This window comes from Coffea eugenioides, chromosome 4, assembly GCF_003713205.1.
Source record: "Coffea eugenioides isolate CCC68of chromosome 4, Ceug_1.0, whole genome shotgun sequence".
Lineage (NCBI taxonomy): Eukaryota > Viridiplantae > Streptophyta > Magnoliopsida > Gentianales > Rubiaceae > Coffea > Coffea eugenioides.
The window spans coordinates 1,339,382-1,365,254 of record NC_040038.1 but is presented as its reverse complement, the minus strand read 5'-3'; the positions used below and the strand labels follow the sequence as shown (position 1 = coordinate 1,365,254).

Sequence of the window (25,873 nt, the reverse complement as noted above, 5' to 3'; positions counted from 1 at the left end):
ATCCAGGATTACTCAAATATCTACCCAACATTCCAGTAATGTATGCAATATCCGGACGCGTACATACTTGAGCATACATTAGACTCCCTACTGCTGAGGCATAAGGAATCTTTTGCATCTCTCTTTCCTCAAAAGCATTCTTGGGACACTGCTCAAGACTAAATTTGTCTCCTTTAGCCACAGGGGTGTCACCTGGTTTACAATTTTGCATGCCATATCTTTTAAGGACCTTTTCGATATAGCCCTTTTGTGATAGTCCTAAAATACCCCGAGAGCGATCACGGTGTATCTGTATGCCTAACACAAAAGATGCATCACCAAGATCTTTCATCTCAAAATTCTTAGTTAGAAATTTCTTGGTTTCATGCAATAGACCAATATCGTTGCTGGCAAGCAAAATGTCATCAACATACAATACCAGAAAAATATATTTGCTCCCACAGAACTTATGGTATATACAATCATCCACTAAATTCATCTCAAAACCAAATGAGATGATCACCTGATGAAATTTGAAATACCATTGTCGAGACGCTTGTTTGAGCCCATAGATGGATTTTTTAAGTTTGCAAACCATATTCTTTGGATCTCCTGATACAAAGTTTTCTGGTTGCACCATATAAATCGTCTCATCAATGTTACCATTGAGAAACGCTGTCTTTACATCCATCTGATGTAACTCAAGATCAAAATGTGCCACTAATGCCATAATAACTCTAAAGGAGTCCTTTGAAGAGACTGGAGAGAAGGTTTCTTTATAGTCGATACCTTCTTTTTGTGTAAATCCCTTAGCGACAAGACGAGCTTTGAATCTTTCCACATTGCCTTTCGAATCCCTTTTGATTTTAAATATCCATTTACAACCAATGGGTTTCGCACCTTCTGGCAATGGGACAAGATCCCAAACATCATTGTCCTTCATGGATTTAATCTCCTCATTCATGGCATCGATCCACTTTTGAGAATTTGAACTTTCCATGGCTTGACGGAAGTTGATTGGATCATCTTCCATCAATCCAGAGTCATCCTCATGTTCTTGGAGAAAAACAATGTAATCATCTGGCACTGCACTTCTCCTTTCTCTAGTGGATCTTCTTAATGGCACTGGTTCTTGAAGAGGAAGAGTTTGTTCTTCTATAACAGTTTGCTCTTCGACATTGTCTTGATTTGTTGTATCATGATCAAATTCAGGAATAGGGTCCTGAGCAAGAGTAATGACACCTGTGGGAATATTAATATATTCCTCTTTAAAGACAATGTCCCTTACTGTATGTTCTCCCCCAAACTCGACATCCTCAAAGAACCGGGCATTTCCTGTCTCAAAAATTGATTTGGCTGTGGGATCATAAAACTTGTAACCTCTGGATCTTTCAGAATATCCAATAAAATAACAACTAATCGTTCTTGAATCCAGTTTCTTTTCATTTGGCCTGTAAGGCCTTGCCTCAGCTGGACACCCCCAAACATGCAGATGCTTTAAACTGGGCTTTTTCCCTGTCCAAAGCTCATAAGGGGTTTTGATAGTTGCTTTAGTTGGAACTCTGTTAAGAATATATGCTGCAGTCTTAAGTGCTTCTCCCCAGAGTGACTCTGGTAAGGTGGAATGACATATCATACTCCTTACCATGTCTTTAAGCGTTCTATTTCATCTTTCAGCTACACCATTCATAGTGGGTGAACCCGGCATAGTGTACTGTGGAACGATACCGCATTCCTCTAGGTATTTAGCAAATGGTCCTGGACGTTGTTCACCTGAACCGTCATATCTACCATAGTACTCACCACCACGGTCAGATCTGACGCTTTTAATTCTTTTGTTGAGTTGATTCTCAACTTCGGCCTTAAAATTTTTTGAACACGTCCAGTGACTGTGACTTTTCAGAAATGAGATATATGTAGCCATATCTTGAAAAATCGTCTATGAACGTTATAAAATATTGTTGACCATTCCAAGCAGATGTAGGAAATGGTCCACAAATATCTGTATGTATAAGTTCTAAGACGTCTAAGGACCTATTGGCTTCAAATCTCCTTTTATTGGTTTGTTTCCCCTTTATACAGTTAATACAATCATTAAAATCTGTAAAATTCAAGGGGTCGAGAATTTCATTTGACACAAGTCTTTCCATTCTCCGTTTGGAGATATGTCCTAATCTCTTGTGCCATAATGCAGCTGAATTCTCATTGGCTAATTTTCTTTTAACTCCTCTAGTACTCAAATGCAGAGATTCATTAAATGAGACAATTGTGTCAATTAAATATAGATTATCGTAGTGCATTAAAGAACCAGAGCCAACCAATTTTGAATCATGAAACAATTCAAATTTTCCATTTCCAAATGAACAGAAATAACCAAATTTGTCCAAAGCAGAAATAGAAATTAAATTCCGTCTAAATGACGGTACAACAAATGTCTCATTGAGATCCAAATAAAATCCGGTCTTTAACAATAATCTAAAAACTCCAATTGCCTCAACTTGAACTGTTTTGCCATCGCCCACGCAGATATATCTTTCACTATCATTGGGCTTTCGGCAATTCAGGCAACCCTGCATAGACACACTGATGTGAGTTGTTGCACCGGAATCTAACCACCATGTGTGTCTAGGTACCGAAGTTAAATTAACCTCAGAACAAACCAAATTAAGAAGCATACCTTTCTTAGCACGCCAAGCGTGATAGTTGGTGCAATGCTTCTTTTGATGCCCTTCAGCCCCACAGAAGAAACAACTATTCTTTCCCTGATCATTTGATTTCTTTTGTTGTTTCTTTTGTGGCGCTGTACCTGCAGCTCCTTTTTCCTTCTTTCTTTTAAGTCCCTTACTTTTATTATTAGTGGTTGACACCAGATGAGCACTTTCTGTCTGCTCTTGCTTCAACCTTTCCTCTTCCTCTACACAGTGTGAGATGAGTTCATTTAGAGACCAAGTCTCCTTTTGACAATTGTAACTCACCTTAAATTGGCTAAATTGTGTAGGAAGAGATATTAAAATCAAATGCACTAGTAACTCTTCGGAGAGTTTCAACTTAAGTGCATTTAATTTCGAAGCAAGATGAGACATCTCCATGATATACTCTCTGATATTGCCTTTACCACTATATTTCATTGAAACCAGGCGTGTCAAGAGCGTACTAACTTCAGCCTTTTCGTTCTTGACAAACCTTTTTTCAATGTTCTGAAGGAACTCTTTAGCGGTTACAGTCGTTTCTGACATTGTTCCCCTGAATGCTTCTGGAACGGCCTTTTTAATGATCATCAGACACAAGCGATTTGATCTCTCCCACCTCTCATTATTTCTCTTTTCATCAGAGGTACTTTGATCTGTAAGAGGTGGGGGAGAATCATCCCTTAACGCAAGGTCGAGATCCATTACTCCAAGTACTATCAAGAGATTTTCTTTCCAGGACTTGAAGTTTGTGCCATTCAGCATAGGAATATTATTGATGTTGGAAGTAATATTTGTAAGATCATTCGCAACTGAACAGAAAACATAACATAATTAAAACAAGCTCACATAAATCAAAACAATAATAAATTTAAATAATGGTAGTCCCATCTCAAGATACCGATATTCCATTAATATTTCGTCTTTGGACAAAAATATTAACTAGTGAGTGATATCTTGGTGCAGTAATAAATGCTGATAATAATAACATGTCGAAAATAAATTTTCCTTTGGGCCAATTTATAAATCACATGTAAAATCCAAATAATTATCACGCATTTATTACCACAAGTACACATGTAATTTCATTAAATATTGACCTTCCTTTGGGCCGATCAATATTCATAAAATTACTAGTGCCCAACTAATTATATTTTAAAATAAATTAATTTCCATAATAGAGGTCACTTTGGTGGCATATTATTTCAATTAATTTATTCCAAAATATATATAATCATACCAATATTCAAATTTAAAATTATCCAAATAAAACAAAAATTTTGATCAAAGTCAACTTTGGTCAACTTTGGTCAAAACGTGGTCAAACATGGTCAAATCAATTAAATTAAATCATGACTTATTGGACCAAAGGTCCATATCCATAATTTGACCCAAAATTAACATTTAAACCCAAAAATTTTCTTGAAATGTACTTTATAAAAAAAAACATATTTAATGGGCCACACATATGAATTTTATAGGGCTTAAATGTCCTATTTAACTTTATTAGGGTTTACTTAAATTAAAGAAACCCTAATATCTTTAACATAAATATAAGCATATTTGTTCTTAAAAAAAAAAACAAATCAAAGAAAATTCAAGTATTAACCAAATCAACCTATAAAGATTCAAATTAAAGTCCGGATCTTTATACAAGGTTTTATATCCAATTTGGTTATAAAAAAAAATTGACTATTAGTACAATCAATTATAGGTTTTACTCGGTGGAACCCGCATGACTACTACAATAGCAATAATGGCCGAAACATGAAACTAGCAATAATGATGGCAGGACATGAAACAATGAATCAGCAGCCATAGCAAAGCAATATATTAATGCCTAACAATTCGTGGAACCCACTAATTGAAAAGTTGACCGAAGACCAAAAGCATCAATCCAGAAGCTATTTTGGTTCTGAAGCATCAATTCGTTCTGAAGCTATTTTGGTTTTTTTTTTTTTTTCGGCTTTTAGCATAGCAAAACAATGGCCCACAGAAGCTTTCTGTTTCGGCTTTCTACTGTACAATCAATTAAGATTCCGAAACATGTGCCAACTAGCCACCGTATGCTAAGACAAATTCTTCGGATGTAAAGGTCAATCGGCCATTATATCAAACAAACTGATTGGATACAAATAAACTTAAGAAACATCATAGTTCTGAATCCATGTATCGCAGCAGAAGCAACCAAGATCTTGCACATATATGATCAAACCAGTGAATCAACAAGACTTGAACACATAACGGTCATATATTTAATAGCATCAAAGTCCGCAACTAGCAACCATGAAAACAGAACTAATAGTAATAAAAACTATGAATTACTAAAACAAAATTATTTCCTAATAACCAACCATATGGGCTCTGATACCACTTGTAAGGGTGGTTATCTAAATTTAACCACTGGTGAAAACCATCACCTATTGAACCCAAGAACTATATGGCGATTATTAAGAAATAAATAAACGATAAAATAGCGGAAGCGTACCTGAATCCATATTGATAAACTTGATACTTGAATCCCTAGAGATTTGGGGTGGCCTTCCAGGTCAACAGGTATTCACCGATCCTTTGAGAGAGGCCTTTAGTTTCTCTCTGGTATCTTTCCTGACGATGGGATATCAGGGAAGAGGTATTTTGTGGTATTAGGGAATACGACAACTAAAACGATACCTGTGACCTGGGGACCATAACCCTATTTATAGGTAACATTCCTGTTACCTTTGGAGCCCTATTTCAGCCCATCATTGAAATAGGAGCCCATAAGTTTCTACACATAAAAGGGCCCACATCCTATTAGATACATTAAACCCAAACTATATTTGATCACTTTAATTGGGTTTAACCTTAATTGACAGTTTGCAAATACATAATTATTCACATATAAGTCCAATGTTGGATTAAGGATCCAACACAGATATCTTCATTCTTGCTGAAACCTTTGCAGATATCTTGTGGATTTGAAGGGAGGAGAGGGAGGAGGAAGGAGTGAAGTAAGGGATGAGGAGGATTGTGATTGCTCGGCTGTTGAGAGAAGTATGAAAAGAAAGAATGGAGAATGAGATAAACAGTTTCAATTAAAAAGTAGCTATGTTATGTGAAATGACCCTTTATTAATGGCCAGCCAGTGCATTCCAATTTCCAAAGGTTTAGGAATGTCTACTTGCACAGCATACTTTGTAAATTTATTATCCGTGACAACCTTTCCTCGGACATCCACTTGCACCCCTCATCTACTTTCTACTACCCCCAGATGTGGGCTGTTACTTGCTGCGGAATTGGATAAACAAGAAGTTGAGGTAGAACACCATTACAGCAGAAACGCCATTCATTACTGGGACAAATTCTACCATCGCCACAAGAACAAGGTCACCCCTTTATTCTACTATTACTACTCTCTCATTTTAGTTCTTTGTATTTTAAAAAATGTTTGCTTGTTGTCTAAATTCAAGTGCATCAAATAAATGTACAGTTTTTTAAGGATAGGCACTACTTGCAGAAGGATTGGGGACAATATTTCTGTGATAATGATATCAATGATACAAATTCACCAAAGAGAAAGGTTGTTTTGGAGGTAACTCAATGGCCCTTTAGTCACCCTATCTTGGGCCTTTTTTATTATTATTTTTTAACTCATCACAGTCAGCATATGTTTTGATGCTGATAGGGTAACTGACAGGTGGGTTGTGGAGCGGGGAATACCATCTTCCCACTTATTGCTGCATACCCTAATATATTTGTTCATGCCTGTGATTTCTCTCCTCAGGCTGTCAGTCTTGTTAAGGTTTGTCACTCAACCTCAATCTTGCCGTCATGGACCTTTTTCACATGTAACTTTTCATAGTTCAGTATTTCAAAAGTCACCAATAAGCTAGATGCAACCTGATTTCCTTTGTTCAACTTGGAGTCTTTCTCTCGTACGGTTATAATTTAAGTGCAAACTCCAAAAAAACATGCTGTTGCCTTTTCCTCCTTATGTGAATTTAGAACCAAATATGCAAGGCAATAAGGTTGCATGTAAGGGTTATGGGTAACAGAGGTTATTTCTTAGTATGGCCGTTAATCTATCTGTAAGCAGATATAGTATGTAGTTGAATTTGAAGTTCCAAAGACAGCATAATTGATGAGTTTTGAGAAAGAACTACTATAATGGGAGAGAAAACAAGGGAGAGGATATTTACATCTTCTGTTCCAACAAATAATCGCGCATGCCATGAGAGAAGGGAGCTAAGAATCAGTAGGAGGGGGGGGGGAGCGAGAGAGAGGTAGACTTCTATTGATTAATGAAGTACCATAACTCATATGAGCTGAAAGGATCTCCTATGAGTGGAAATAATGGAATTTCCTCATGTATCTGTAATACCAATTTGTTGTGTCTCGTGACAGGATCTCCTATGGGTGGAAATAATGGAATTTCCTCATGTATCTGTAATACCAATTTGTTGTGTCTCGTGACATTTTACTGTTAATGAACTTGCAGAGATCATTGCAATAATTTGTCCCCAGATGGAGCAGAAATTGTCCAAGTTTGGTAGTATTAAATTCAGTGTGACACTTACAGCATCAACCTTTTCTATTATGATAATCAGAATAATATTTACATGTATGATCATGTTATGGTGATTCATCAAAATTAGCGTAACGTTACAGTATCATTGCAGATGTTAGTGAAAATATTTCCCTTATAGAATTATGCGTGGTTTTAAAGCTAGTATAGATCATAATCGTCATGAGTAGTGTGAATAACATAGATTATTTTGCTGAATGCAGTCACATGCAAGTTTCAACAATGGTTGTGTAAATGCTTTTGTCTGTGATGTTGCAAAAGATGACCTTTGCATTAACATAAAACCTTCTTCTGTTGACATTGTTACCTTGGTAAGTAGGCCATATCACAGTTTTGGTATCTATTTAGTGCTTATTTTCTGACAAGATCTCTAGTATTATCTATACATATAATGCTGTTATCTTCTTCATCATATCAGGAAAAAGCATGGCCTGATAAGGCACTTATAGTCTTTCAAGCAATTTTTAAATGAATAGTACTTGTAATGGTATATTATGGAGAGAAGCTGGCATAATCAACTAACTTCTTAAGCAGATTTTTGTGTTGTCTGCAGTTGCACCAAGTAAAATGACTTTGGTGTTGCAGAACCTTAAGAGAGTATTAAAGGTACATATTCAATAATGCCTTTTTTTCCCACTATTTATTATTTGTGGATTTTCACCATAATGTCATTGGGTGGATATCTCATTTTGCAGCCAGATGGTCACATTCTTTTACGAGATTATGCTCTAGGAGATTCTGCCCAGGTAAATTCTCCTTTTCAGTGCTCTGTTTCCCTCTTGCATTTTGCACTTTTCATTTATGCTAAAGCAATATTTTCGTTTTTTTTTTAACATTATTTACTTTTGGTATTTAAGTTTAAGAAAAGCCACTAGGTTTGCTTGACACTTCAATCACTTTAGACAATGTGTGGTAGCTGGCTAACACTATTCCCTTCACAACCATGTGAATGGGCAATAGAATTTATGCCATGCAAGTGTTCTTACCTTCATGTTCCCTCCCCTCCCATTGCCATGGTCATACAATCTTCTGAGGCATATTGCCAAGCTCTACTATTGCAACAAAATTCTTCAACCATTTCCATTATCTCAGGTGAAATTGCAGAATAGAAACCAGATAATTGACGATAACTATTGCTTCCGTGGAGATGGTACTGTAAGTACTATGTACTGGATCTGCAATGTATGTCTTGTCTGTTAATCTAGTGCTTGTGCAAACCCTACTAACGTTCATCTGTCCACAGTGTGCATTTTATTTCTCAGAGGATTTCTTGTCATCCTTGTTTGAGAGAGCTGGCTTCAGCATTGTGGATATCAGTACATATTGCAGAAAAATTGAGAATCGTTCCAAGAATATCGAAATTTCGAGGTGTCCATTTAATTTATAATTTTTTTCAAGGTTGCCTTAGTCTTAATTGCCAATCTCTCAAGTTTGAAGCTTTTGCACATAGGGGTTTGAAAGGAAATTACGTTAACTCTAACATTCTTATTCTTTTGGCAATGTATGAAGATTGGTTGGTTCTTGGCATGTCAAATTGCAATATTTAGATTCCCGGAAAGAATTATAACATCTGTTAGTCATGAATTTGCTGAAGTACATATGCAACTGCACCCTCAAATATGCACAATTTATCTGTTGAAAATGCATGGATGTTTTTAATTTCACTTTTGTGATTCTCTCTTGTCCTTCTATTCCCATTTTTGACAACTTTAGCTTCGTGATTTAGAGAAACAGTATCTTGATGGTGCAGTACCATTGTCTTCTAAAATTGGTGTCTTTTCCTTTAACCATAGTTTGGTTTTTGTGGTTAGGCGTTGGATACGTGCCATTTTCAGCCAGCTTTCAGTGCACCCTGCAATGAAGTGATATTAGTCAGTTCAGTAGCGGTTGTTTGAGCACTTGATCTCTTCATAGAATGTATATTGCCAACAGTGAGTGAGCCGTTGCCTTTGGCCCCGATAGTTATGTTTATTGATGGAATTTCATATTGCTAATAGCCAACCTGTAATTTGTAAATTGGCAGAAAAATATAATGCCGGAAGCTGCATAAGAGTACCTTTGACTGTCAGCTCTAAGTAGCTTTGTGTGCATACTTGAAGTCCTTCATCACATTTCATGAAAGAATCTATTGTCTCATTGACGTGGAAACTTTCATCTTATGTTGTTTTTATTGTGCACTGAAGCTCATAGAAGGGCAAGTGCTCAAAATATCACTCTTATTCTAAGTATTCGAATGTAATTGATGCTGACAATTTATGGTATGCAAGATTCTAAGGAAATCTCATTGAAGATTTATGCGATCATTTACCATAACTTGAGCATACAAAAGGAAAACATTAGGATTAATTTATCTAAATGACTTAAAGAAGCATACAGAGGGAAAATTTATCTTGCAAGAGCTAAATCACAAGTCTTGATGCAACATAAATGAAGTCTTAGAAGCCCCAGGAAAGTGCAATAGATATCCAAGACGTTGGTTATATTACTCGAGTCTTGAGTTCAAATATTCTAGGGTTTACGTGCACCTGTCAGGCTCACCCCATATTTGGAGTGTGCACATGCACAAGATTAGTTACTACGAGGTCTAGATTATTGCAGGACACTGTCCCAAAATGGAAAAGCAGAGAGAAAGAAAAATGTCCTACAGGGCAAGATGCCCAAGCGTATCTGATCTATACAAGCAATAATCAGGTAGCCACTTTTGAAGAACTAGCTCAGAAGATTCTTCAAGGTTGCATTCAGGTGGTTCCATTTTTTAAAGTGTATCTGCATTAGTTTTCCATTTTAGCATCAGAATTGCTGCTGCTTGCCTCCTGGGTAAACACAACATGAAAGTATAATATTAATGCATGTAACCTGAGAAGAAAATTGTCATCTGTCTCTGGTTTAACCTTTCTATTCTGACATATTCATCTTTTTGCATCCGAAGACACATCCTTCATTCTGTTTTAGCACTCTTAAAATGAAATGATCTTGTTTGTATTTCCATTTCAGAACGTTGAAAATCAGCTAATTTAGATCCATCCAAAGTATCTTTTATTTTTAACTTTCATGAGCTTTGTATCTTTTATCTTTGACCCGATATGTGTAATAGTGAAAAGAAAGTAGAGCATGAAAGGAGGCACGCCCTTGTGGCTTCCAATACCTGCATTCTAGAGCAATGGCCGCATAGATTTAAGCTTTTATAAATGGACAAATTGTAAAGGACAGTATAAAGTGTGGGGAAGATTGCACACGAACCTGGCTGAGAGGTATGCTTTCTTGGGAAACTTGGTTATGAAGAATGGCTTCATCTAGGTTCCCATTCCCACTTCCGGCTTTGGCATCTGATCCAAGATCTCTGAGCCGTTCCAGTTCAGGCAATATGACTGAGCCAAGGTCTGGCCTGTCTCTCCTCCGCAGTTCACAACACTTTAGAGCTAATTTTGCAAATGACAGAGCATCCTCAACTGGCCAATCAGCCACTTTGGGATCAAGTGTCTCTTGAAATGATCCATGCTCAATCGCCTCTTCTACATGATATGTTAGACCCATGGCAGTCCTTGCCGTAATGATTTGTAGCAGCAGTACACCAAAGGAATAAATGTCTGATTTAGTACATAGCATCCCGGTTTGTTGATACTCTGGGTCAATGTAGCAAAATGTACCGGCTGCTGCAGTCATATGATATTGAGTAACACTATCAGCCACTGACGGTGGAACTAGCCTGGACAAGCCAACATCGCCAATCTTGCTCACATAGTTTCGGTCTAAGAGGATATTGGCTGGTTTAAGGTCGCGATGGACGATGGGCTCTGGTCTTGTTTGGTGAAGGAAGAGAAGGGCCGTGCCAATCTCTGCTGCTATTCTGAAACGGATGGTCCATGGTAGTGGAGTGCTGCCATTCCTGCAGAAAAGCCGGTCTTCTAAGCTTCCATTCTCCATATATTCGTATACAAGGCACCCATACTCGGGGCAGGCACCCAGAAGGAGAACCATGTGTGGATGTCTCATGTGGCTTAGCACCTCAACCTGCACAATGATGAACAATGGAAGAAATAGGAGGTAAAGACAGGTTACAAATTGGCTCCATATAACTATTGGAAGACATGGCTGGCAAACTGGCTCACTGCCAAATGCCATTGCTTGTCAAATGGTCAGACTCAACATTTAATATGAGTAATCTACTCAAAATAATACTTTCTGTGCTTTACCATAAAATAGACAGTTTTCATTGACTTTGGCCCCCATGTATTTTGTAATCTAGGGCTATGACTTATGCATGTAATTGTACATGTGAAAATATTTTGGTCCACAAAAAGAGAGAGAGAATGAGAGAGATATCTTGTGAAGTTTCCATTCCTGCAGATGATAAAAACATTGATGCTAATCTTTAGATGAGCCTTTCTATGTATCTGCTCTGTTTGGAAGTTGGAAGCTAAGAAAATAAAAAAATGGAGTACCTCTCTTTGGAATTGCTTTTTCCCTTGTGAAATATCTGACCTCAACACCTTTATAGCAACAGCCGTGTGATCAAGATAGGCTTTATAAACAGGCCCATATCCACCTTCACCAATTTTTTCTGAAGGTGAGAAATAACCAGTTGCAGTTTCAATTTCTTCAATACTGTATTTTCTGTATCTAATATCACAGTGTGCTAAAGCATCCATAGCTTTCTTCTTCTCTTCTGCCTGGTGCAGGAGTTTCATCTCTGCCTCCTTTCGTTTTTGGGACTCCAATTCTGCAAGACGTTGTGCCATTTGTGCTGCTTCAATAGCTGCCTTGCATTTATGCTTTTCAGTCTCCACCATAATCATTGCAAACTCTCGGGTTTGCCTGCACCCTTCTATTCTGCGTGCCTCATCCAATTTCCATTCATCAATCTCCCTTGCCTGGAAACGAAAACAAACTTGATTAATACAATAATAGGTCACATGGTTTTGTGCTTTTATGAAAATGGTACGAACAGTGATTTGAACCCAGAATTGTACCTTCCCTTTGGCTGTCAGTGCTTCTTTGCATGCTGAATTATACATTTCCATACTTTGCTTTAATTCCTGTTTTAATCTCTTTATTTCCTCCTCTAGTTCCCCCTGCAGTAGAAAGCAATTTCAGGCCTGGAAAATCAGTGCCGGTGCTCATTTCCATTTGGTTTGCTTTCAATGTTGTTTTAATCTGTCAGTTATCAGTTTACTTCTGCCATTTCTTTTAACAGAAGCCACTCACTGAAATCCATGTAATTAGTGTTTATCGTGGAGGTCATTAAGTCAACGTTTTCATGTACATCTGATATAAGTGGAATTTACTAGTCTATTTTAGGAATGCTTACGCTTCTAAAACTGCATGAGGCCCTGGTCCTGTGACAAACATAACTTTAGCGATAAGGAAAATCTTTGTTAGCTTTAATACTACAGAATTTATTTTTTGAACTTACTGTGCCTTGTGAAGAGGAGGAGGTCCAGGACGCATCTGACGTATGTGACTGGTCTAGAAGCTCAAAGGACAAATTAGATGATTGAAAACTTAGTGGCTCTGAGCGATCACTGGAGCCAGAGAGGGAATGGGATGGACTTCCTGGAATTGGAAAATGGAGATTTAAATTGTTCCCTGAGAGCTGGTTGGATGGTGTTTTGCTGCCTGGATTTCTGTTATAGAGACAGATTTGCAAAGAATCTGCGGTTTTTGGAGGTGAAATATTTTTGCTGTTGGGCTGCCGGTCCAATGGAGGTAGATGCAGAAAATCAGTTCCCGAACTACTTAATGGATGCTGAGGCGAGGGGTACTGAGGTGAACGATTCTTGCTTTGCCCCCTCCTTGAAGTCATTGGCACAAAGTCTCTACTACTCTTATCAGAGTATACTGCAGGGCTACCTCCATCGGAGTGTGATCTATCAGAGCCTGCACTTCTCCAGCTTCCCTTGCTACAAGACTCAATAGGTGCAATAAAATATTAAAACATCTTTTTTGCAAATTTTGTAACAGTGTCAACATATGAATTGTGTCTCTTTCCTCACATCCAGATGAGTGTAATATCAATCTTAGTTAGTTCGTGATTCCTGGGGCATATCAACAAAGTAATGCGAAAGCATTTGTGACTGACTAACCATGTAAGCTGTTGGGAACCTGGAGTATCTGATAAATATCCTACTTGAGGCTGCTGCCTGGAACTGGCTATGCTGCTTGCATTGGGAGATCGAGTAGCTGATTTAACAGCCTGAGCTCTTACCTTGGATACAACATAAACTGCACAAAAATCTGGGATGGACTTGATTAATTGACTTTGCATATCCTGAGCTCTGAATGCCCTGTTCAATAAACCAAACATTGAGGTGTTCACTGAGTAATGCAGGCAAAAAAGATCATCAGTAGCGCGTACCCTAAAATTCTTTTATCTCGTTTTTCTGTCACTCGACTCTTAAGAAAACCACTACTGCAGCTTGTCAAGCTCTTTACACATAAATCTAGTCAGTGAAAAAAACTCATCAAGAAGAAGCTATATATGCATGCAGAAGGAACTGGTGAGGTTCAACTGCTGCAAATCTATGCTTTTGACATTTTCTTATCAGCTTCTTATCGGCTATTTCCTTCCAAACGAGGATGATCTGAAATATCTACATTACAAGATAGAGGCACAAAATGTAGGAGAAGATAAAGTACCTGGCTAGGGCACTCCGAGATGAAGCTCCGAGCACAATCATGCAGATGGAGTTATCAATAACGTATTCAGCTATTGCTCTGGCAACGTCAATGTCATGGAGAACCACCTCGTGTACTCTAACCTGATCATTTCGAAATCATGCAATAAGCAATTTGTTGATCTGAAATTTATATATTGTTCTCGTCATTCGTTTTTACAGTCTTCCATAATAATAACAAGAACTTTTATCTTTGGGGGATTGGAATATCAAGATTGTACCCCTTTTCGAGCACAAAATCCACGATATGGAAGAAAGAACTTCGCCAGCTCATCTTTCGTAGGCGCACGTCCTTCTTTGGGAACATCTTCTTCTGCAATTATGCAACAAGTGAGTTTTAAGGCGCTCAAAAACTTCCACCCCGTGGGTGACATGAGCTGATCAACACATCTTAGAAATTTCAATTGTCGAATGAAATGTCAATTTTCTTGCATTCTCTAGGAACTATACGGATCACGTTTGCTATATTAGAATTTTAATCGTAATTCATGCATGTATGGCACAACTCTGTCATGCATGTTGGACGTCTTCAACTACTGCAAAGGCATTTACTTCAAAACAGGGAGGATTGAAAACATCTTCAACTATCATGCATATATGCCCCTTGTTATCCCATAAAGACAAGAAGGATGAAATGTAGAACGAGGAGGATTAGTGGAAAGGCCAAGGGACCTACGAGGAGAGGAATTCTGTTGAGTTTTGACATGGAGGAGGGTGATAAAACCATTCAAGTTCAGGCGGTCGACCGCCCATTTCACAGCAAACTGGCTATTCTTGTCTGCGTCAATTGCTACTGCCGCATTGAAAATCATTTCTGGTGAATACAACGCCTTTGCCATTGTTAGCCTAGGACCCAAGTAATGGGAGATCAAAAACTATATAAAACCCAAAGGGCCAATTAAATGCCTGGCCGCCTTCCACGGGTTGCTTATTATAGTAGTTAATTTTGGAAGCACCAGCTCGGTGGTGCTGCTACAACGGCACCCCCATCATGAACCCACAACCACCGCCACCACCACAAGAAGATGGGGAAAAATGAAAAATGTAGCTGTCCCCAGGAGTACCATAACCCCTAAGGTTTCTCTTTCACGCTTGCTTTGGTTATATAAACCGCAAAAATCGAGTAGCTAGCTTGTTGTCCAAAAGAAGAGAAAAGAAGAAAAATGCCTATCTGGTCATTTGAAATTCTACGTACAGTCACACCTCTCTTTCCTTTCCTGGTTTTATGTCCTGCTGCTGACCGAGTCCATTTTCAGTCCACTTCAATTCTTATCATTCTTCCAGTTTTAACAAACCATAAATAGTAGCATACTAATGTAAATCTGTTAACCGTGAATTTCAAAGCCTTAAATTAAATAAACAGTACTTTTGAGGGTTGGCGTCAGAGTTGTCGCGGGCAGTTTTTTCTACAAAGATTTTTGAGGGGTCACTGGAATCAAGCATCTGCGGTCCGTGAAAGTTGGAAAGATTTGTAGCTGTTCGTCGCCAGCTGGACAATCTGGACTGCCCTGTAGAAGAGAAATCCAACAAATATTTGTTAATTTTCTTAAGATTCCTCACTTCTTGGAGCACAACTCGGGCCAGCCTTTACCCTCAAATTTGTTCACATCGCATCGTAATCCATGAACCGTGATTGGACGGTCGCAGGCGTTGGACTCTTGAACTAAAAAGATCATCTTTTATGTATAATTGAAAAAATAGACAATAAAATGGTCCCTGCAACTTTGCCGACATAAGACAAAACCATAAATTCGACTCTTTCAACGCAATTAATGTGTCACTTCCAGGTAAACCTTTTTCAACAGTAAAAGAAAATATCCCTGCAATGTTTCTTTTCTTTTTTTTCTTTTTGGGTAAAGAATCAAGAAATTAAAGTTCTATGGTACGTAAATCACAGACTGGTGCTGCGATTATCGATTACCTACGCAAAGTTTTGGTCATTAATTTCTCTTTCAACTTCTCCAGCCAATCTATTTCGACAACCTAACCACTTTAAAACAAATAATCATCTATAAGTTCGATTCCATATCCACACAAAGTCAAGGGCATATCAACCTAACCCAACATTATTTTATTTGCCTAACCTGCTTTACTTCTTCCTTTCATTCTCTTGCTCCTTTTGCCGCTAATTTTAATAATTCCTTGCCAAATCTTTGATAACAAATTAGATTTATTCACTAAGCACATCTACATTCTTTTCTTTATCCTAACTCCAGTGCATTAATGACTTTGTATTGTACCCCTAATAACGCAGACAAAATGCGGTGTACTTACTGTTTTTCTGAATCAAGTTACAAATATAGAGTGCAAAATTGCATTGAAGGGGAGCTTATTTGAGAACATGTAATCACTAACATGATTGCGCAAGAATTGCTGGCATTACAAGGAATTCAGTCCATCCAACTGTAAGTACTACTTTTTTGAAAAAAAAAAAAAAAAAAACTGTAAGTACTACTTAAAATGAAATCTTCCCATGTAAAGAAGGCACATGATTATGGGAGACTTTGCAGGTCAGGTGGTGAGCTGCCACGCAGGGACACGTTGCATTTTCTTGAAGTTTGTCTCATGAAAAGTCCATGAGGCAGTCTACTACTATTATTAATGTAAGCACTATCCAAAAGCATTTTCCGTCCATAGCATTGATTGGATGAGTCTACACGTGTCACCTCACAGCAGTAAAAGCTTTTTCTTTGCGCCATGCCCAGGAAAAAAAAAAGAAAAAGAAAAAGAAAAAGAAAAGGAAAAATAGTGTAGATGTGAAGAGTAAACAGTCTAGGAAAACTGGCATTACTACCGGCCATAGTTAGAGAGGAGTTCAGCTCTGGGGCAAGTGTTTTTAAGTGTTTATTTCGGTTCTGTAAGTATTCTTTCTTTCTTTCTTTCTTCGATTCTTGATTGATCCTGTGGTAATTCTGTTGGCAATTTCATTTTCTTTTATCCTAAAATGTATTGAAGCTGATCCTATGTTCTTGTGCTCCAAGAAGATATGTATGCACTAGAATTTCCTTTATTACACAAGATTCTTGATTTTAGGGTGGAAAATGTTGGGGAGGAAGAAAGATTGAATTTTCAGAAAAACCCATGATTTAGTTTAAGAGGCTGATAAGAATTGCCTCAAATCCCCGAAACCAAGTACCACGTGGCAAAAAGTCTAGAGCCTTTTTAGGGTTTGCTTGTGAATCCTGGGGGGTAGGTTGTCCTTTTCCCATTCCTAGGTTCTTTTCGATGACTTCTTTTCATTTCCCTTCTAGATTGGTGTTTGGATAAGGATTTAATTTTGTCTTCTTCCTTCCGGTTCAGTGTACAAAAGGGTTGGTGGTGCACATAGGATTTGGTATCTTGGTTTAATTCTTTGCTACAAGGGAAGAATTTGGCAAAACTCTAGGCACGAGAAAGGCACGACTGTTTCAGCTTAAGTTTCTGATTGATGGAATGTTAGTGCATCCAGATCTGGGAACTCTTTCTTGCTTTGCTTAAAGCAAGTACCTAAATCCACCTGTAATTTGCTCTAAGTAGTATGCCTACTGTTTCTTGTACAACTTGGATAGCTGTTGACTTAAGTCTTTTGAGTTGTGACATCTCCAATCTTGTATCTTTCTCATCCTTCACTCACACGAGCAACGACCTAATCTTGGTATGAGTGTGTGACATGGTTTATTAATTTGTATCAAGGTGTTGTCAGTTTTGGTTTTCATTATTGGACTGTGTGCTTTACAAAACTTTGGAGCTTCTCCCCTCCTTTGATCATTTTGGGAACTGGATGATTGAACTAAAGAGTTGTTGACTTTGCAAGTTTGGAGAGTTTTGTGCTCTGTATTGTTAGTTGTAATCCGGAGAATAGATGGAAGAGATGTCTCCAGCAGTTGCAGTTCCACTTAGTTTAGGTAGTCCTATGTGTGAGAATGCTGGAATCTCGAATCATATGGAAATCACACGACTCAAAATAGTGACAGACACTGCCATGTTGCTTTCAGATCCAGCATCACTGTTGCATGCAGATTCAAGTACTAATTGGGACGGCAGTTGCAATGGGATAGGTACAGAAGGTAGTAAGGATAAGTCGGTATCACCTATAGACAATGGGGGGGTATCTAAAATGTTGCAGAAAACTCAAAACAATGAGATTGTAGGAGATGCAATAATGCAAGAAAGCAAAGAGGATGAGGTATTACTGGTTAGAGATGACCGGAATGGAATTAATGGCATGGAGTTGCTTCCCCTGGAGCCGACTTCAGAAATGAGCTTACCAATTGCTGTTCAGATTGAGGGCATCAACAATGGTCAAATACTTGCTAAGGTAATCAGTTTGGAAGAAAGAAGTTTTGAAAGGAAGGTGAGTGAGGACAATTTAACTACTGCTGCTCAATTGAATGAAGAAAACTCAAGTGTACCCACACTCAAGGCATCTGTAGTGGCTCTTCAGTTGCCCAACGAGAAAGATCCAGTAAAAGGCGGTATGAAGAGTGTTTTTGAATTAGAATGTGTGCCACTATGGGGTTCCGTGTCAATTTGTGGACAGAGGCCGGAAATTGAAGATGCCATTATGGTTGTGCCACATTTCATGAGAATTCCTATTAAGATGTTCATTGGTGACCGAGTCGGGGATGGTATAAGCCAAACGTTGAGTCACTTGACGTCTCACTTTTTTGGAGTATATGATGGTCACGGAGGATCTCAGGTATATTCCCTTTTTCTTAAATTCGATTTTAAATGGTCATTTCCTTATCAGAGTAGAATTTTGTCAGCATCTATATTATTGTTGACTTTTTTAGATGGTTTGCTTGATGAATCTCCATCAAGGACAAGATAGCATTAAATGGAAAACTGGTTTACAGTTGCATCTTGTCAAATTCAACCTAGAATTTGTTTCTTTCTGTAGGTTCATTAGGTATTATCCTCGTGGCAGCTGTTAATAAGCTTTATTTGTTAAACATCAAATTTCCATACTATTCATTAATGAGCTTTTGGCCCCAAGTTTTGGCTAACCTAAGAAACCTGCATAAAATGTTAGATATGCCGTTGAAATTTCAATCATAGTTTATCAAAGTTAAGTAAGCTTGTCCGTGTAGGTAGCAAATTACTGCCGTGATAGGATCCATATGGCATTGGGCGATGAGCTAAAAGATATAACAGATGACTTGGTGAAGGAAAGCCTGATAGACACTCGACAAATGCAGTGGGAGAAGGTCTTTACTACTTGCTTTCTAAAGGTTGATGATGAAGTAGGGGGAAAAGTTAGCCGAAATACGTCTCCTGAAAATGTAGATTCCTCCAATTATGCATCTGAACCTGTTGCACCTGAAACTGTTGGGTCTACTGCAGTGGTGGCCATTCTATGTTCATCCCATATTATAGTTGCAAATTGTGGGGATTCCAGGGCAGTTCTTTATCGTGGCAAAGAAGCTGTAGTACTGTCAATTGACCATAAAGTACGAAAAGTTTAAAACTTTTTTTTGCCATTTTTCTTCCTTTTTTTGGGCCCAGTTTTTTTTTTTTTTTGTTTTGGGGGGGGGGGGGGGGGGGATTAGTAGTCTGTATAGGCTTGTAATCTAAGCTAATTTGATTTGTTTTCTTTTAAACTTATTTGGCAGCCAAACCGAGAAGATGAATATGCTAGAATTGAAGCATCTGGTGGCAAAGTCATACAGTGGAATGGTCACCGTGTATTCGGTGTTCTTGCAATGTCTAGATCCATCGGTAAGTGCATTAGAAATTCGATTTACTTTGCGATCGTATGTCAATACACATGCACTGGCATATGTGTAGCATGTGTAGGCACTGTAAATCCAATGTCGCTTTCTGCTCTTTCAATGAGATTGTTCTGAACCTGGAGAAAGATTCTCTCTTTGTTTCAAAATTAGGGGAAAACTGAGTTGATTCTGAATCTGTTGCATGGTGCTGGATTTTGTGAAGAAAGGAATCAGTGTTTGCCTCAAATGTTTTTGGCCCCATCTTGTCTGCAGGTGATAGATACCTTAAACCGTGGATCATACCAACCCCAGAGGTCATGTTTCTACCCCGTGCAAGGGAGGATGAATGTCTTGTTTTAGCAAGTGATGGCTTGTGGGATGTCATGACGAATGAAGAAGCATGTGAAGTTGCTAGGAGACGAATTTTGCTTTGGCACAAGAAGAACGGAACTAACCCTCTTCCAGAAAGGGGACGAGGAGTTGATCCTGCAGCACAAGCGGCAGCGGAGTACCTTTCCATGCTTGCTCTTCAAAAGGGGAGCAAGGATGATATTTCAGTGATTGTCATAGACTTGAAAGCTCGACGGAAGGGTAGGCAGTATGTATCATAGCAACGTCAAGAAATGACTTTAAATCTCATCTCCAAATGTTTTGTTATGCACCAGCTTCAATAAGTTAGCGTAGCTGTGTAAGTGCACTTCTCCTCAATGTGCTTGAATTTGAATACAACCGTACAAGTCAACTTTTTAACTTATTTGCTTGAGTCATGTCGTGAGATGAGAGTTAGCGTTTTAATTTACCAGTAAAAGATTTTGTCTGGTGCTCATCTTCCAGGAATTTATAATGAAGCTTTTAGTTGTATTCTAATTGTATGAATTCAGATCCAGCAAAAGCAGATCAAATATAAAACATGCACGTGGAAAAAGGCCTTAAAACTTCTGATAAGCAAATTCTCTGTTTTTCTTTTTTTCTTTTCTTCGATCCACAGCAAACTTGTAATGGGCCAACCAAAAAAACGAAAAGAAAGGAATGAGACGGTAAAAACGCATTCTCAAGTAGTCTCAAGCCTGTAAAAAGCTATGAGAAGAAAAGACTCAACGGCCCCATCTACCTTCGCCGCTTCCTTCTCACCGTTGGGAACTGCAGTGGCAGAGATAGTGTCGCCAGTAACAATTGCTTCTCGCGCGCGAGCTTACAGCCCAAATGTTCATAGTGAGGTCTTAATGCTATCGGGTTCATTCTTAGATCCTTCGCTATGTCAGATAAGTCTGTCCGAAAATTGTCAACATATAAAGTAAGCACCAAGATGTAGCTGATAAGGAGATCTTTTTTGTCATCTGCAATCCTCTTCGAGTCTGAATTAGCAAACAAGGAAGAGAACTTCTGGTACAAGATCCCAGGAATTTTATGATGTTTTGCCGATGAAACACCATCCATGGAGTGCTTATCCTTGAACTTGACAAGATGGGTGATGTATGAAAATATGCCAGCAAGCTGCCTCTTCTCCACTTCATCCTAGAACATAAAAGAAAGTATTACATGACAAAATTAATAGGGGAATTTGTTTTGACTTGCATATAAAACCTTGCCAAAAAAAAATGATAATAAAGTATCATGCTACAAGTCTCATGGACTGGCATAGATAAAAAAGATTGGTAACATAAACTAAATCACCAGGTTGTTTGACCTTCCTTTTTAACAACCAGAAGAGGCTGTGATGCACAAAGGCATGCAGTTTGCCATACTTGTTAACCTGATAATCCAGGAAATTATTTCAACAGGAAAGGGATAGAACTCTCACGAATGGGAGTTGACCATATTTCTCAACGGTCAAAAGCACAAATTTATGTCATTCATACGCTATGGAAGTTATAGGGTGCTATACTGAAATAGAAGAACATGACGCGCAGGTTGGTGAAAATGCTAACCAAATAACTGATAGGCATCCACGTAAAGATGCACAAAGTCTATTGCAAATCTTACCGTAATATCATCCAATTTATATACTCGATTGCAAACAAAGCTCGGGTAATTATGAGACGTCACTTCTGCTCCAGCTTGTGAAATTTCAAGAATGTCCATAAGGTAATCCCACTCCCCGCTAAAGATAATCTTGTGCAATGGATATGCTGTTTGAGGTGTAGTGGCAGACAAATCATGGGGTGGGATATTTCGAGCACTAGTTGTAGTCTCTGTAACCTCGAGCCCCTCTTTGTTTATCTCAATACCCCCTAATTTTTGGTCCAAATCCTGCTGACTTTCAGGATCTTGTCTCTGACGAAGTGATTCCAGTTTCTGAGTCTGCAAAACAGATATCGGATGAATACAATCTCTCTACCAAACTTTAGACCAGAATTGTCAAAACTAAAGTATGTTTCTCTCTCTAATTTTTTTCCAGTACTGTTTTAATCAGCCCAATTTTTTGTATGTTTTCACTTTTTAGTTATTAAGTGCCCAACGTAGAGAGTATGGAAATCACATTAGCTTTATTTCCATTGGGTGGCCGAGTGCAACAAAGAATTCCATTTCTGACATTGAATGACCCTATCAACAGTACAAAGGTTTAAAAAAAATATACAAAATCAGTATGGGACTAACATGGTTATGCAGCATCAAGGGTTCCTGGAATACATCAGAGAGCTATATAATGACTAAAGAAATAAATTTGATTTAGTATTTAGTGTTCAATACATGCAAGAATAGACCTTCTGAAAGAGCTAGAGCTTGGAGAAGTCACATCCCTTCTATGCAGGAAAAAGGGTATACCTGTCTTATAGTCTTCTTGGATGAATACATAAGAGTCAATTCTCTCATTTTGTCAGCCTTCTCTTCTGCAGTAAGTTCATGCTTCAAAGTTTCTGGAGTTTCATTTTCAGGTAGGTCTAACCCAGCAACTCTCGGTTCCAATCTGAATATCTGGGGCATCCAAGTAGAATAAAATAAATAATGTTGATCAGTTTGCAATCCAACATAACTGGAATCGAAACCAAAAAAGAGATCTGCCAGTAGTGGCAACTGGCAAGAGACACAAGCCAACCTCATGCTCCGGCCAAAATCAGAGCATAGTGAGAGCAAGTAATAAACCTGGGTGGAAAGTTGCAAGATGACAAATTTTCCCACAACTCAGCTAGAAGTTCTTTGAGTTTGATCAAATGTGAATTAAAAATAAAAATAAAAAAATTGGTTTCCTTTTCCTCAAGATGCTACATCTGTAATTGAACTCCTATCTAACCATTCGTTCAACAACCTTGTAGCCCAGATATTAGGGAAAAGATAACCAACTATACATGAAACAGGTGGAGGGTAGGGTTGGATTGGGTGGTAAGGTGGGAGGGATTGTAAGTAGGAGGTCATGGTTTCAAGCCCTCCCGCTTACCCCCAAAAAAAAAATGAAAAAATAATAAAAAATCCTACACATGAAACATAAAGCTATAACCTTCTCATTCAGAGTGCAACTTCAGTAATTCTCATAACAGTTTCTGAGAAACAAAATCACGGTACAACCTCCAAATGTAATCTTAACCACAAACTACAAAAATCACAAGGCATTTTAGCAGCCAAAAACAAGCACAATTCCACAGATAAACCAAGCATACCAATAAATAAATCTCAAAGCTAATAGCTTTTTCCCCTTTGCCACCATATTTCAGCAATTAAATGGCAAATGCACCACAAAAGTAATAAAAATATTCAAAATTTACCGCATTCGCTTATATCCCTGCTAGTTTTGGCTTTGGTTTAAAAAATAAGATAAAATAACCTTGTTAGCTGCAATAGGAACAATCTTCAGAGTCTGGCTAGTCTTGTCAAAAACTCCGAGACCATAAGTACACATCTGAGCCGCCGTAGCCTCGCCAGAGTAGTTAGTTCCGACGAAATTAACCTGAGCAACCTTAGGGCTCACCACCAACTGCAGCCTATTACTCCTCTTCTTATTCTTGTATACCTTAACCTTGGCTTCAGGCTCCGCTTCTTCGCCTTCCTTCCAACTCCTCAATGGATCGTACCCGGATGGAAAATAACCCACAATTGGAGAAATTTTATCAGGGTTTTCACCGAAAGTTTCGATTTTGACGTCTAGTGTTTCCTTGTGCTTCTTTTTCTCATTCTTCTCAAGTTTTTCTGCAGTTGTTAATGTTATGGGGTCGGCCTCTTCTGCATCCCTTTGTTCTTCCTCTCCTTCGTCTTTTTCCCTGGAGTACTCCTGAGTAGGTTCCGTTACTTGCTGAATTTCTTGGTTTATTGGTCTCTTCTTCTTCTCCTTTGGTTTGGCCATGGTTTTGCGACAAGAAGTCGACGTAACAGCGTTAGATGTGAACTACCAGGTATGAGCCCTACTCTATCGTGTAACCACAGCCGGGTGAACTGCCCGAATTATGAACCATTTGGCTATACATAGGGTTAACCTTTTTAGTTAATCTTAGGGATAATTTCAGAAACCTCCCCCGAGGTTTTCTATAATATCACTAAGCTCCTATGACGTTTTTAAAATTTCACTTACTTCCCTTAGATTGACATTTCTTATAGCATTTTAAACCCTTTGGAAGAAATACAAGAAAGATAAACTTTTGTTCTAATACTATCCTTATGTTATCCTACTTATGGAATTTATAACACCAATAGAAAATAAGTTAAGGTTAAATTTTTATAAGTTATTAATTTCTTGACGTAAACTATTTATTTTAGTTAGTTCAAAAAAAACTATTTATTTTAGTTGCATTGGAACAAAAGCAAAATTTACACATTGAAAATTTTACACATATAAAGAGATTATTTTAGTTTGCAATACAACTTAAACTATACCATGAATTAAAACATATTTTTCTAAAAAATATCTTGACTTCCTTAATTTTAACTATACACGAATTTTTTTTTAAGTATTAATTACTCTCCAAAATCCTCCCAAATGGTTGATCTTGATTATATTTAATTTATCCATTTTTTTGCTATCCCACCATGACTATAATGTAAAAAAAAAAAAAATGGACCATTATTAGCTAGCAATTTGTTTTTTTTTTAATTGACATTTTTTACTTTTAAAATTTTATTTTGTTTTGGCTTTTTTATTAAATAGTTATTAAGAGTAAGGGTAATGTTATCAATTTATAACATTTGATAGGAATATTTAATCTTATCAAGTTGACAAGGAAGGTAAGTGAGATTTTAAAATTTTGAGGAGAGCTGAGTGATATTATGACAAATCTCAGGGAAGTTTCTAAAATTATACCTTAATCTTATATATACTACACCGTAGCTGCCAACCCATGTTAAATTTATATTATGTGCCATAATTTAAACCTGTTCCCGTAAGAAATTATACATATAAAAAAATACGCATATGCATATGTATGTGTATGTGTATGTGTGTGTATATATCAATGCTGCAATAGCAATACATAGGTAGGGAAAAAGCCTTTTTTTTTTTTTTTTGCAATAAGCAAGCATTGTTTAATGGGTAATCATTGGATACTCGTTAAAATATATTTTGGATGTCATGTTTTTTGAAAATGTAAGATTAATTAAAAAAAGTAAATAAATACAAGGAATGATAGATTAAATTAAATAAATAAAGTATATAAATGTGATAAAGGATAATAATAATTATTAGTATGTATATATACATGGTATATTAGATTAGATGAATTGTCAGTGTGTTAATAAGTATCCAATGAGCATGCATTAGAAAAACCTAATAAACAATCAATATGAATATGCATTTTTAGAAGTATTTTCCAAAAATTTTATTGTAAAAATGTATGTGAAATTTTATTATATTTTTAAGTTTTTTATCATGTTTTTATAATGCATTTTGAGTATTTTTAATATTTTTAATATTTTTAAAAATTAAAAATAGCATCACTCACCCCCCACCACTAATCACTGACACCACTCCTTCTCACTCCTCTCTCTTCTCCTCTCTATTCCTCCTTCCTTCTCCCCCATTCCCCCTCTTCATCCCTTTCACTCATTGTATTCATTCCATACTTTGGAAAAAGATTTATTAATGTATTTTTCGCGCATTAAAGCATAATTTTTGCCAAGAAGAATTTTTAATGCCTAAATAACCAATGTGAAATATCTTGCAACATAACCATTTTAAGTCCATATTCTCATATAATACAGATACTATAATTGTTTTTTATTCATATAGAGTGATTTTACTTAGTGAATTTGAATTGTTATATTGTAAATTTAATAAAGCTCTTAGAAACAAATCATTATGAGTAGTAATAATAATACTAATTTTATAAAATAAATATGAGTGATTAAAAAGTA

The 25,873-nt window shown here is 37.4% G+C and overlaps 4 protein-coding genes across 11 annotated transcripts; 2 read left to right on the top strand and 2 right to left on the bottom strand.

Annotated features, from left to right (window-relative positions):
• Positions 1 to 5,587: 5,587 nt before the first annotated feature.
• Positions 5,588 to 9,512, top strand: LOC113769462 (uncharacterized methyltransferase C3H7.11-like). Of its 5 annotated transcripts, XR_003468152.1 has the most exons (10): positions 5,588 to 6,034; positions 6,139 to 6,240; positions 6,346 to 6,450; positions 7,437 to 7,544; positions 7,768 to 7,839; positions 7,929 to 7,979; positions 8,326 to 8,388; positions 8,477 to 8,601; positions 9,045 to 9,164; positions 9,257 to 9,512. XR_003468152.1 is itself a non-coding variant. In XM_027313909.1 (9 exons), the coding sequence occupies exons 1-9, from the start codon at positions 5,783 to 5,785 to the stop codon at positions 9,097 to 9,099; spliced, it is 906 nt and encodes a 301-aa protein (XP_027169710.1). In that variant the 5' UTR covers positions 5,588 to 5,782; the 3' UTR covers positions 9,100 to 9,512. The 5 variants fall into 5 exon arrangements, 4 of the variants coding, with proteins under 4 accessions (XP_027169710.1, XP_027169709.1, XP_027169711.1 ...); XM_027313909.1 differs by having other exon boundaries at positions 6,166 to 6,240; positions 9,045 to 9,512; XM_027313908.1 differs by having other exon boundaries at positions 9,045 to 9,512.
• A 132-nt stretch (positions 9,513 to 9,644) lies between these two features.
• LOC113767846 (U-box domain-containing protein 35-like) lies at positions 9,645 to 14,746 on the bottom strand. Its single transcript, XM_027312049.1, has 8 exons — positions 14,584 to 14,746; positions 14,129 to 14,220; positions 13,870 to 13,991; positions 13,317 to 13,517; positions 12,647 to 13,160; positions 12,232 to 12,305; positions 11,676 to 12,114; positions 9,645 to 11,244 (listed from the first exon to the last, which is right to left on the bottom strand). Exons 1-8 carry the CDS (start codon positions 14,744 to 14,746, stop codon positions 10,408 to 10,410), a joined length of 2,442 nt encoding a protein of 813 aa, XP_027167850.1. The 3' UTR covers positions 9,645 to 10,407.
• A 1,850-nt stretch (positions 14,747 to 16,596) lies between these two features.
• On the top strand, positions 16,597 to 20,423 carry LOC113768364 (protein phosphatase 2C 16-like). 4 transcript variants are annotated; one of them, XM_027312692.1, is made up of 5 exons: positions 16,597 to 16,764; positions 17,590 to 18,585; positions 18,977 to 19,336; positions 19,499 to 19,604; positions 19,871 to 20,423. In XM_027312692.1, exons 2-5 carry the CDS (start codon positions 17,749 to 17,751, stop codon positions 20,206 to 20,208), a joined length of 1,641 nt encoding a protein of 546 aa, XP_027168493.1. In that variant the 5' UTR covers positions 16,597 to 16,764; positions 17,590 to 17,748; the 3' UTR covers positions 20,209 to 20,423. The 4 variants fall into 4 exon arrangements, with proteins under 4 accessions (XP_027168493.1, XP_027168492.1, XP_027168491.1 ...); XM_027312691.1 differs by having other exon boundaries at positions 17,580 to 18,585; XM_027312690.1 differs by having other exon boundaries at positions 17,208 to 18,585.
• A 110-nt stretch (positions 20,424 to 20,533) lies between these two features.
• On the bottom strand, positions 20,534 to 23,951 carry LOC113768365 (DNA-directed RNA polymerase I subunit rpa49). Its single transcript, XM_027312694.1, has 4 exons — positions 23,358 to 23,951; positions 22,364 to 22,513; positions 21,581 to 21,898; positions 20,534 to 21,112 (listed from the first exon to the last, which is right to left on the bottom strand). Exons 1-4 carry the CDS (start codon positions 23,871 to 23,873, stop codon positions 20,705 to 20,707), a joined length of 1,392 nt encoding a protein of 463 aa, XP_027168495.1. The 5' UTR covers positions 23,874 to 23,951; the 3' UTR covers positions 20,534 to 20,704.
• Between the last annotated feature and the right edge of the window lie 1,922 nt (positions 23,952 to 25,873).